General features: G+C 47.7%; 2 protein-coding genes across 6 annotated transcripts in view; both read left to right on the top strand.

Moving 5' to 3' along the window:
* Positions 1–140: 140 nt before the first annotated feature.
* rab12 (RAB12, member RAS oncogene family) lies at positions 141–10329 on the top strand. Its single transcript, XM_086153375.1, has 6 exons — positions 141–551; positions 1648–1708; positions 4334–4472; positions 6982–7071; positions 7341–7445; positions 8501–10329. The coding sequence occupies exons 1-6, from the start codon at positions 323–325 to the stop codon at positions 8606–8608; spliced, it is 732 nt and encodes a 243-aa protein (XP_086009501.1). The 5' UTR covers positions 141–322; the 3' UTR covers positions 8609–10329.
* Positions 10330–11195: 866 nt separating this feature from the next.
* The window catches only part of mtcl1 (microtubule crosslinking factor 1), a 91819-nt gene continuing 90252 nt past the window's right edge, over positions 11196–12762 (top strand). For all 5 annotated transcript variants that reach the window (XM_086153363.1, XM_086153366.1, XM_086153362.1 and 2 more), the window contains exon 1: positions 11196–12308. In XM_086153363.1, coding sequence (XP_086009489.1) covers positions 11547–12308 — 762 coding nt within the window. In that variant the 5' untranslated portion in view covers positions 11196–11546. The remainder of the gene's footprint in view (positions 12309–12762) is intronic.

Raw genomic sequence — 12762 nt, 5'->3', positions numbered from 1 at the left:
TGACATTTAAAGAAATATATGTAATTCTTCACATCTCACGTAAAATCAGTGCGAATTAGCACCCATGCTAAATGTATTAGCCGTTCGAACGTTTCCCACGGAAGCGGAAACGTGTTACGTATTCGGTGACGTCACGCCGGATGTCGATGACGGCGTCGGTCTCTAATGGCCGAACAACAACAGTCGTCGGCGAGAGAAAAACTTTTTAGAACTTCAACGGAAACCGCGGAAAGTTGAACCGCGGGCGTCGTTGCGAGGTCCGCGTCGAGTTCTATCCGCCGTTCGTCGTTGTCGCTCTGCGGTCACAGATGTGGAATCACTGATGGATCCGCGCTATGACATCCCGCGGAGGGTCAGTGGCGGCGGCGACGGGCGCCCCGCGAACGCGTCCCCGGCTCTCGGGGCTCAATCGCGCCGCAGGAAGATGCCGCCCAGACCCGCCGATTTTAAACTCCAAATCATAATCATCGGCTCCCGCGGTGTGGGCAAAACTAGCCTCATGGAAAGATACACCGACGACACTTTCTGCGAAGCTTGCAAGTCGACCGTAGGTGAGCTTTCATTAAGTTTTAATTGACCTAGCAAGGACCCGTCTATTTCCTGGAGCGATGCTAGTCCCCGGACCACGGACCGGCCGTTGGCGGCCAGTTACCCGGATGATGGGAATAACATGATGTCGCAACGCTCCCTGCTGCTAGCTAATTCAAGCTAACTATAAAATAATATCCCTTTCTCCCCCCCCTTAACTAGTCTTGGAATGACACTGGCAAATTTTGGGACTATTCATACGCGTGACAATGGACTTTTAACGGCAATGCAGTACTTAAACGCAAATTCACATTCATAAACTTGTAATTAGTGTCGTGTCAAAAAATTGTCGCAGATGTGGCTGCGCCCACGGGCAAAGCAAAATGCACAATACGTGTAGTTTAAATAGAATAGAACAGCCTTGGGATTAAAAATCGATTAAATATACTGCTGCGAAGAATCAAAGTGCATGTCAGGAAGTTCATTGCCCTGTCATGAAGTTCAGTGCGCCGAGTTTGTTTATTTTGTCAAGTTTTCTAATAGCTGCTCATTAGCCTGTATGTTTATTTAAGAGGTAGTATATCTCTTAAGGCAGCACACAATTAATGCAAAGGCATATTTTTAATCATTACTCCACATAGATCTCACCCCTTGATGTGTAAGTACACTTAAAGGTGTCACTTGTCCAAATAGCTGGAACGCCACGTTTGTTTTTGCCCTCTTCTTCCCCTGCATGTTGTTTGGAGTAAACACCTCTGGTGGACGCAGGAGTCAGCTGGAGTGTCCATCCCAAAAATAGTCACAGCTGCCATGTTTGTGCTCCATTTTGTGTCCTGTCATTCCGGTGACACGGTGCTCAGTTGATATCATCCAGAGATTAGTCTTTCATCCCATTTGATTGAAGAAAAACACGCAAGATCTTGACTCTTTGTCGTGATGACAATCATGAAAAACGGAGGGATCAATGTCGTGGAAGCGTTTCGCTTTTGTCTTTGCAACCTTTGAGAAAACTGGGGTTTAAATATAAGTTGTATAGTTTAAGGGTGGTGGGGAATCGATGTTTACGTCGACACGAAAATCCTTTATCGTTCACGTTGGCTCTCGCCTCCCCTCCCGCAGGAGTTGACTTCAAAATCAAGACGGTAGAGCTGCGAGGGAAAAAGATCCGACTCCAGATATGGTGAGTGAGGAAGTCTCAGCGACCTCTTGGCCCCGGCTCTCAGGTGATCTGACCGCCGGTGGGTGTGTGAGTTCACACGTAGCCAAAGAACATTCCTGCACGCACGATCCCATTGCCCAGCTCTAAATGCAAAGAAACACACACATTAGGTCAGAAATGTAGGCCTAATAACAAATATATATATATATATATATATGTACAGGAAATATAAATCATCTGAAATACTTGACACATGATTTCCTTTATTCTATATTTTGTTTAATATTGACATATTTGTTGCAGTAGGGGACACCAGAGAGGTCAGGTTTGTGTTCACACTACCAAAACAACAGGGCCTCGGCCGTTTTCATCTCAGCGCGTCTTAGGTGTGCTCACACCTGTGCTCAGATCACCGGAGGACACGTGTTCACATTACATCCGAAGATGGAGTCCACTTTACGGGTGTCCCATGCCTCTCCCGTTGCATTCCAGGAAAAAGGCAACTTTCCCATCGTCCTGGAAAAGCTGAACAAAATAGCCGCACAAGCTACATGCTAGTGCTAGCATTGTAGTATTGTAGTATCTGCTAAAATGTTGAACTGTTGAATTTTCAGCGGCAGCGAATTACAAGTGTTCCTGTTTGGATGAAACGCACGCACGTACTCTCTCACACACACACACACACACACACACACACACACACACACACACACACAGTCAGATATCAGATTCATAACGACTGTAATTACAGGGATCAGAGAACAATTGACCTTTTTTCTTGCACCATATTAATTATACATATCTGATCTGTGCCACATATTCGGAAACAATTGGAATTGGGTCATTTGGACTTTGCCGTGCAAAGACGGCCTTTTGATTTCTGGAGCAAAATCGTATTTTGTAACGGCTGAATAACACTGCAGCGCCCAAACATGGGCAAGTTTTTATTTGCAAGAATGACTTTTGTCCGTTGAACCCGAAGACTTCGAAATTCCCTTCTACAAATTGATGTCAGATTGTTCCGTACCAAAGTGAAGGTTGTAAAATATCCCTGCCTTTTGTGACCAAACATGAATAAAAACAATCAGATGTTTTCCATATAACATTGAGATTGTTGTGTAGTTGGTATTTTGTGACAGGTTGTGAAATCCGCGTCAGGAGGTCCAATGCCAACCGAATGACTCGGATCCTCTCATATACGTGATCGATCAAACATAATGAGACGCATTATATGTATTTAATGCATTTGGCTGATGACAACCAAAGGTAAATTATCCATTAATTGATTTTCTCGATGAAATCCGATTAAGTTTAAAAAACGATCCAACCGCCAGGTTCTGCATTTCACGCTGAAGACAACACTTTACTCGCAAAACAGCGTCAACTCTTCATCGTTTTATTGCCGTCCTTTTGTTTCACCCTTTTCATTGCATTTCATTCTTCTTTTTCCTCCCTCGTGTTGACTGTGTTTCTTTCCCTCTTTTTTTTTTTTTTTTTTCCTGTCGAGAACCCACGAGCCGAACGTCTATCAGCGCGTAGTCATCACGGCGACGTGACCACCACGCGATTGTGTGTGTGTGTGTGTGTGTGTGTGTGTGAGATTGCGTCGGGCCATCGCTTGTGTCATTAACACATCTTTCCTGTCCACTAACTCCCACCTGTCTGCCCCCACCTGTGCGGCCTCTTGTGCGTCATGTCGACACGTCAGGCTCCATCACTGCCGCCGCTCTAACCCCGCCATTCTGCTGCTATCTCTGTCCGCTACCCCCGACTGCTGCCCCACTGTGACTCGCATTGGGGGGGGGTCCAAGAGAGACTCGATCTGGCTGAAGGTACAGTAACACCGCGCTGTGAGGCCCGGTCGCGCTGCTAACGGGCCGGAAAATTAAGCGCCAAATCCCTACGTCGCGCTTCGAAATCCAAATAGAAAATGATCGTTTCAACTGTAAGTCACTGTGAAATAGACTCCGCTGTTCCTGTCAGACACTTAAATGGGAGCAGGTTCTCTGCCGAGCGTGCACGTCTTTGTCTCGCGCTGTAGATGACTCATTTCGGAAACACACTCCACATGTAGCTTTATTTAGATGGCAGATGATGACGATGACGATGCGGAATCAGGGCTTCATCCCCGCAACCCACTGTTAGAATTTAACCGCACCATGTAAACAACGTGGTGTTCAGCTAATGAAAATGAGCTTGATTCATGGTTAGTACTGTAAATAATTACAATATCACAACATTGGACAACATTTTATTTGAAGTTTCCATGAAGGTTTATATCTGATGTTGCAACCGACACAAACAGCCTATCCATTTATAGCAAGTTGTTGTTTTTATGTCAACTTACAAAATCAACTAAAATGTGTATTTTAAGGCCGCGCCCATTCTGTTCTAATAACAATAAGGAATTGCAACAGGGGTTTCGAAACAAAAGCAGGCGTGGCAATTGATCTTAATAATAATACGTCGGATTCGTGAGCTCAGAAGTTACTAGCATGGAGAAACAACTCGCAGCAACGCCTGTCGATCACTTTTTTTTTGTTTTTCTAAATAAATGAAAAAACATTTTGACATTTATCAGCTGTTCCCAAAGCATAGGCGACCCGCAGCACCACTTACCCGGGGTTCCTCTTCCCCATGGCTCAGGGACACGGCGGGCCAGGAGAGATTCAACAGTATCACGTCGGCGTACTACCGAGGTGCCAAGGGAATCGTGCTGGTCTATGACATCACCAAGCAGGAGACCTTCGACGACCTCCCCAAGTGGATGAAGATGATAGACAAGGTAACGTGATGGTGTCTTTTATTTGATTTTCTTGTTAAATTCGTTTAAATTCGTTTTGGCTGTTTCCTCCGATCGAGTAAACTCCCATGACAATCATCCACGTCTCTCCGCTCGCTGCCATTCGGCCACACGAACCGGTTTTATATTTACAGATTCAATCTGAAGAGTTGTCAAGAACAGCAGAGGAACGCGTGTGTGTAAACAAAACATTAGCGCCATTGGAAACACTATAGGAGCCAGAGTTCGCTCAAATTACAGTTTTACCTTGATTTAAGAATTGTAATTGGTTCTGTGACCGAGCTTGTAACTGAGTTTGCTAGTATGTGAAATTAGATTTCCCCATTTAAATGAATTAATAAAGAAACATAATGGATAAAAATAATGATAAGACATTAAAAAGAGTGTAAAGATATGAAGCAGTTTCATGAAGTGTATTTAAGGTGGAGTTTCTCATTTGATGCTCCATTGCTAAACTCACTGGCTACACACTTAGTGCTACAATTATTGCTAAATGTAACTTTGCTGCACTTGACTGCTAAAACTCCCCAACGACAACTCCTCCGTCTCTTTACGGACGATCACACACACAACTCACTCGTGTTTCTCCGTGATTTGCCTCCGACTGTTTTTAAACGCCACCTCACGGGGAGCGGCCGCCACATCAAACGCTCATCCCGCTTGTTCAGATATCGGCTCGTACCTCAAAGCAAAACAAATAAAATATAAAAATGACCGAGCGACGGCTTGTATATCGGAAAGCTCGTCGGTCAAGCTTCCACTATATTTTGTTTGTGAAGTAACTGAATGAAAAAGGTCACTCTGTCATTCCGATAGCCTTGGATTGAAGGTCAGTGGAGGGCCGTCATAGACATTTAGCTTTTTGTAAAACTCGTGGGAATGAGATGGAGAGAAGGATCGCGCGAGCCAAATCGGTGTTCTCGAGGGCATTCTCAGGAAGGAAGACCGCGAGTTGTTATTTGTTCGGTTGTTCCACAGAGGCGTTAAGACACAACGATGTTCAGCTCCTGCAGAAACAAGACGCCCAACAATTGAGCTCTTGCTTCTCTGTGGCATTAAACACTGGTCTTCTTCTGAAGAAACCCCGTCAGTGGGACAAAACTTAAAAACTCAAGGGCCGGACTGGTTCTATATTTGTTGAAAACGAAGCGAAATTCCCCTTTTGCATATATTGACCGTGGAACAAACCAAGTCTATGAGTTATTGCCCATAAAACAACATTAATCATCAAAAGACTAGTGTCAAAAAAGTACCAACTAATAAAATCACTTGTAGTCATTTCTAAAGGCTCAAGGGAAAACATTTTTCCGCAGGCAAACAAAACACCAAAAAAATAATTTCCCCTCCAAAGAAAAATCAAATACCCCGTCAAAGCAAGTGAAAAAATAAAAATGAAAATACGTCAGAGCTCAGACGTGCATGTGATTGGCGTGCAAACGCCCTGGCAGGACATTATGGGACTTGTATGATTATGTTGGTGCGTGCAAAATACTGGCGGGCTAACGCTATCAGCAATTAGATATTATCCTATGGGCGAATGATATTTCATTCACGGGCCCAATGTGAGTTTGACACACGGGAGAGACCAAAGTATGACATGACCAACTTTCATCGAAAGATTCCTAATAGCACTAATAAGCAATAGGGAAAAGAAAATAATCTGTAAGATGTACAGTATATTTTCAAATTAATTCAAGTCGAAAGCAATTATTCTTACATTCAGAACATGCTGACACGTCCTTGCTTGAGGAATTGCAGTAGAAAGATATTGCCAACCTAACATATATTTTGGCTTTGCCTCAAACTAAGTTTATTTTGGAGGGAGGTTTTTGATGCCCTAAAAGTGGTCTTGAAAAACGGACATCCCACAAAGCCCAACAACTGCATTATTAGGAGCAACCTCTATGGGTATAGACGGAAAAGATGAAAAATACCTCCTAAATATATTGCTTACAGTAGCATTAAAAGCCATAACTATCACGTGGTTAAAATCGGATCAACCCACCAATAATGTATGGATCCAAAAAGTATGGGACGTTTACCAGGTGGAGAAAATTACGTATTTGTCAAGACTTCAGAAATCCATTTTTACTCATTTTTTTTTATAATAATTTTTCCAGCCCCCCTTCCCCCGTTTTTTTTTCCTCACCCCTGATAAATCTTGTTATTATTTCATGCCATCACATGATCATGTCTTCTCATTACGTGTGATATAGAGAAAAACTAAATAAAATTTGAGTTAACTTAAAAATCCTTAAAACACAGAGCACGCGTTTGTGTGTGTGTGTGTGTGTGTGTGCTCTGCTGGGATTGGGGACAGGGGAACGTTAAAAAAAAGACAAAAAAAAACAGAAAAACTAAACGAGAGGTGGATGAAATACCGCCAGCGGGGCTTCCTGTTTGTGAATCGGAACCAGCTTTGCATTTTAATGAAGCAAAAAACCCGACAGGTGCTTGACGCCTCTGCCCTCCCTCCCCCTGTCGTTGTCAGTACGCCTCAGAGGAAGCCGAGCTGCTCCTGGTCGGGAACAAGCTGGACTGCGAGGCCGATCGCATCATCTCCAGGCAGCAGGGGGAGAGGGTGAGCTGCGTACACACACACATATATATATGTGTGTTTCCCTTCATGCCTTCTTTGACTTGTATGTCCTCTGGAGGGTGACGTAGCATCTGCAGCAAGCAAACACAGATGGGTGTTTACCATATCACCATATTCTGTATTGGCACCAACACACACACACATTCAAACATTTTAATTGACACACTCATTCAACCCCCCCCCCCCCTCCCCCGCCGCGCCACTCGTTTTTTTTTTTCCCGACCGTAACCCAGCCTGTCGTCTGGCCGCAGTTCGCCTCACGCGTCAGCGGAATGCGCTTCTGCGAAGCCAGCGCCAAGGACAATTTCAACGTGAACGAGATCTTCCTGAAGCTGGTGGACGACATCCTCGGCAAGGTCGGTGCCACCGCCTTCACTTTTCCGGGGGGGAAGACTTTTCCAGCACACCTGGAACGATTTGATTTTGCAACAAATTTGTTTTACATTTAATGTTTTTGTTGAATGCTGTTGTGCGCACTTGAATATAATCCACACCGGCTAAAAATACCGAATGAATCTATGTCTACATATAGAGGCCGCACTTGTCTTTAAGCCGCAGGTGTCCATGTTGTAATATATTTAAACAGAAACATTTTTTTTTTTACTTTTAATTAAACATACCGGTAACATGCACAAATATACTGCTCAAAAAAATAAAGGGAACACTTGAACAACACAATGGAACTCCAAGTCAATCACACTTGTGTGAAATCATAGTGTCCACTCAGGAAGCAACACAGATTCATTTTGACTTGTTTTAAGGACATTACATCAAAGTTGGATCAGCCTGGAGTTTGTTTTTACACTTTAATTTTGAGTGTGATTCCTAATCCAGACCTCCATGGGTTGATACAATTGATTTCCATTGATCATTTTTGTGTGATTTTGTTGTCAGCACATTCAACTGTGTAAAGAGCAAAGTATTTCATAAGAATGTTTCATTCATTTAGATCTAGGATGTGTTTTTAAAGTGTTCCTTTTATTTTTTTGAGCAGTGTACACACTGGAAATGCTTTTTTTCCTGTGGCTGTAACGCGGCTGATGAAAAAGACGAATAACAAACAACACGAGGAAAAGTCCGTCGATTTTCTATCCCCGCTCCGTCCTACTCCGGCCGATCGCTCTCTCGGTCTTCCTCCCGCGCACTAAAACCATTAAATCCGTCTTCTTCGGCGTCGGAATCGAACGGACACAGAATTTCGCAGGGATTTCATTGGTCCGAGACGAGAGCACACCTGTCACTCAAGTTAACAAGCTCCCATCAGCATCCTAGCATCGTGTATTTGCTGCGCTTTTCCCCGCCGTCACGTCCTCCTTGTACTGCTCACATCAAAAACCAGCGTCAACCCCTGTGCGTGTGTGTGTGTGTGTACGTGTTTTTTTTTTTTTTTCTTTTTTTTTTTTTTTTTCAGATGCCGCTGGAAATTCCCAACAAGGAGCTTTCCAACAGCGTCCTGTCCCTGCAGCCTGAGCCGGAAGTGCCCCCCGAGTTGCCTCCCCCCCGCATGCGCTGCTGCTGAGAGACGCGCGTGAACGCCACCCACTCCCACTCCCACTCCCACTCCCGACCCCTGCATCCATTCAGCCACCAGGGAGCAGCAGACCGCAGCGGTTGGGAACGGTCGACGCTGCCGGAAGATGCACGGACTCCCACCATCCAGCATCCTGACTCGTCTCCTCTCCCCCCCCCCCTTCTCCCCTTTTCACCCGACACCACGATACAAGCGACGGATCACTAACTTCCTTCCAGCCGTGACCCAGACTACCTCATTCCTCGGCCAGGTGTGTCCCCGCCTCCCCTCCCCCTCCCCTCCCCTGCCCTCGCAGGTGCCTTGGCGGTAGAAACCCCTTCTGGGTGGCTTTTCCGAACAAGGGGGAATAACAAGGGCAATCCACCCCTCCCCGTCCCCCCTCTCTGTCTTTGTGAGAAATCACCGGCGCTGTCGTCCTGCCAACGGCCTTCGCCAAGCGCTCGGCGTCCGCACAGAGTGACGAGGCGGGCTCGGGGGGAAACAAAAGCACACGGTTGTTATTCGGAATGGTGTAGATATACCTGACGGAGGCGCGGCGCCGTCGCGGTTGGACGTCGGCGGGGGGCTTAGAACGGTTTCGTTTGTATCAAATCCTAACGTTTTGCACTACAACCCAGAGTGACCCCGAAGCGCGGAGGTGGACGGCGCCCCCTGGAACGGGGATACGAGGGGGAGGGAGGTGCGAGGGATGGTTTCCGCAGAGGCATTTACCATTTTTACTAAAAAAAGAAAAAAAAAAAAAAAAAGGCTTTTCGAGTGAATCCCGATGGTAAGAGGCTTGTACACACACACACACACACACACACACACATTGGCGCGCTTGTGTCGCCTGGTATTAGTGTTGCTTTTTCGTCGTACTAACACTACAAGCGCCGCGACGTTGTTCATCTGATTTCAGATCCGGATCAGAATCGACTCGAGTTGAGTATTTTCGAACGACTCAGGAAGTTTCATTCGGCTCATATCAGCTTTTTTTTTTTTTTTTTTTTCTTTGCTTCATTTGCTTGTGATTTCATTTAATAAATAAAGCAACTTCTCACTTTTTGCTTATAAGGGAAGTCCAGTATTTTATGGCTTTTTTTTTTTTTTTTTTTTTTTTTTTTTTTTTATAAAAAAGAAGTCATGGATTTGGAAATTTGTCGACCAGTATTAAGGGGAGGGGGGCTGGGGTCACCCATTACTTGCACATTTAAAAAAACGCAAGGCCATGCACATCAAGACCCCAACGTGTTCATTTTCGTATCTCAGTCATTAATCAAACCCGCGGCTTTTTGTCGGGAAACTAATTGCCGCCGTCGCCATCTTGGCTCACACGTGCCGACGATTGAGGCCCGCTTTATTTTACTCATCGATGAGGCCCGAGCACACGCTGCTGTCCTACCAGTCATCTCCAGCTTAAAGAATTTCCCCGATCGGTGGTTGTGTTTTTTTTTTTCCCACTTTTTCTTGCCCCTCCCGGCACTAACCCTATGGTCTTTGTTTTTAATACCCCCCCCCCCCCCCGGACCTTATGCTTCGTTTTTTTTTTTTTTTAAATATATCTATTAAAATACTGTTTTTCTTTGAACTGTGTGTCCCTTTTAACTCGGTATTAAACCTGTGATAGGTTTTTTTTTTTTTTTTTTTTTGGCACGTCGGATTTGTGGTATTTATAACTTTGTGGCATTCTCGGACTAATGAAATGCGATTAAAGATATCTATATTTATGACCAGATCATGATATTGGTTATTTGGCTGTGTGTGTGCATTCGGGGGGGGGGGGGGTGATAGTGATGACAATAATAATAATAATAATATATTTTATTCAAGTCATTTTACTTAACAGTAACAGTGACCAGACATGGTACAATGACCAAAAGAGAGGAGGCAGAACTAGAGGTTGCAGAGATGAAGATGTTGAGGTTCTCTTTGGGAATGACGGGAGGGATAGGATGAGGAATGAGTCCATCAGAAGGACGGGACATGTTAGATGTTTTGGAGAGAAGGTCAGAGGTCGGGTCATGGACAGAGGAGGGAAAGTCAATATATTGGTCGACGGATGCTGGAATTGGAGGTCTAGAGGAAGACCGTAGAGAAGATTTATGGATGTAGTGAGAGAGAATATGAAGTTAGTTGGTGTGAGAGAGGAGGATCCAGAGAAGAGGGTTTGATGGAAAAGGTGTGGAGACCCCGAAAAGGAAAAGCCCAAAGGATAAGAAGAAGATTCAAGGCGTCTTACTTGACACTCAAGGACATCCTACATTTACAGTTGTAAAAATAATGAAATTGGCGTCAGATGGAATAGGCCACTTTAAATATGTTTGTGTGTGTGTGTGTTTTTTTTTTTCACAAAATAAAATACCACAGAAGATGCTCCCGCGTTGAAGGTGTTCAGCTGCGCATGCGCAGCAGGTCGCGCCAGACCTGGTCCCGGAGAGAACAAGGAGTCCACGGCGCATGCGCCGCGCAGGCAATCACGGCCGCGGAGAATCTCGCAACCGCAGCGGTCTGCGGGGCGGGAACGTGGAAGGACCCGCCGGGGCCCCGTCACTCCACAGCCCGCGGTGAGAAGGAGGAGGAAGAGGAGAAGGAGGAGGAGGGGGGTGGACGGGTGAGAGCCGCGGGATGGAGAGCGATCTCCCGCGGGAGGAGTACACGAGGGACCCCGGAGCCGGAGTCCCGCATGTGAGCCCCGCAAGCAGACGCACCCCGTCCGTGAGGTGATCCCGCTCCGCCGCAGCGTGTGTCCCTCCCCCCCCTCTTACGACCCGGCGAACGCAACCGACACGGAGCCAGACCCCCCGCGCAGGATGCGCGTCCCCGCTCCGACGCGGAACACGCTAGAGAGAGCCGAGTGTGTCCGCGGCGCGGCGCGTCACCGGCGCTCCGCGGCGCCGTGGATCGATCGCCCCCTCCGACGCCCTCCCGCCGCCGGCGCCGGCGCATAATGGAGAGCTCCGACGGCTCCGGCGGCGAGCCCAGAGCCCCGCCGGAGAAGAAGCGGCTGAACCGGGCGCCGTCCCCGGCCAGACCTTTCGTGAAAGACGTGCACTTCCGCTCCGCCAAGCCACCTGCCATCGCGCCCAAATCCCCGAAACTCGGCAAGCAGACGCCGCCGCATGCGGTTCCGGTTCCGGTTCCGGCTCCGCAGCCGAGCCGCAGCTCCAGGCGCAACGCGGCCGCCGGGAAGGAGAAGCCGGCCGCGGGGAGAGGCTCCGCCAGGGCGCCCGCGGAGAAGAAGAAGCCCGCCCGGGTGGCTCCGCACGGCGCGGCCCCCGAGGCGAAGGCGACCGGCAGCCCGGTTCTCGCTAAAGGCAGGAAGGGGAAGCTCTCCGCGGGCTCCCCGGGGCCCCTGAGCCAGGGCTCCCCCATCCGGGTGCCGACCGGGGCGCCCCTCGGCCGGGTGTCCCACACCGACAGCAGCTCGGACCTCTCGGACTGCCAGTCCGAGCCGCTGCCGGCGGCCAGCAGCGACGCGGAGTCCGCCACCGGTTCCAGCGACAGGGACCAGCCGCGGGGGGCGGCTCCGGCTCCGGCTCCTGCTCCGGTTCCGGCCGCGGCTCCGGCTCCGGCCCCGGCCGCAAAGGGATGCGCTTCCCCGGGGCGGAGACGCGAACCCCCGGGGAGCGCGCAGCCCAAACAACCCGGCAAGGAGGAGGACCTGCTGCGAGAGATCGAGGATCTGAGATCTGAAAACGACTACCTCAAGGTAAAACATCTCCCTCCTGTTTGACCTTCACCTTTGCAGCTTCAACTTTCACACTTTTTGGATTTTCTTGCACTTTTGGTTCTCCTTGTTCCGCAAAGAGATGAAGATGAGGTCCCACTCTCTCTTTCTCCCTCCTCTCACCTGGTGACCTTTTCACCTTTTTCCAAAGACACACCTGCGGCGCCATTACAACCCCCTTCATTTCCAAGTGTGTATGTGTGTGTGTGTGTGTGTGAAACATTTCATGCAGGACCCTTCCACCCCCCTCCTCTTCCCTTCCTCCTTTTCTCTAAGTAGGCTACCCCCTTCACTCGGGGAGGGGGAGGCCAACAGATATTGCGGCAGACAATCTCGCAGGGTTTTTCCCCCCTGCTTTTTTTTTTTTTTCTCCCCCCCCCAAACAAGATGGTTTTATTTGCATGTGGCTTTGAGTATTATTACAAATTTGATCACG

Source organism: Fistularia commersonii, chromosome 10 (assembly GCF_037954325.1).
Source record: "Fistularia commersonii isolate RoL2024-O1a breed Wild chromosome 10, RoL_Fcom_v1.0, whole genome shotgun sequence".
Lineage (NCBI taxonomy): Eukaryota > Metazoa > Chordata > Actinopteri > Syngnathiformes > Fistulariidae > Fistularia > Fistularia commersonii.
Note: the sequence above shows the minus strand (reverse complement) of the source record. Positions and strands in the feature narration are given on the sequence as shown.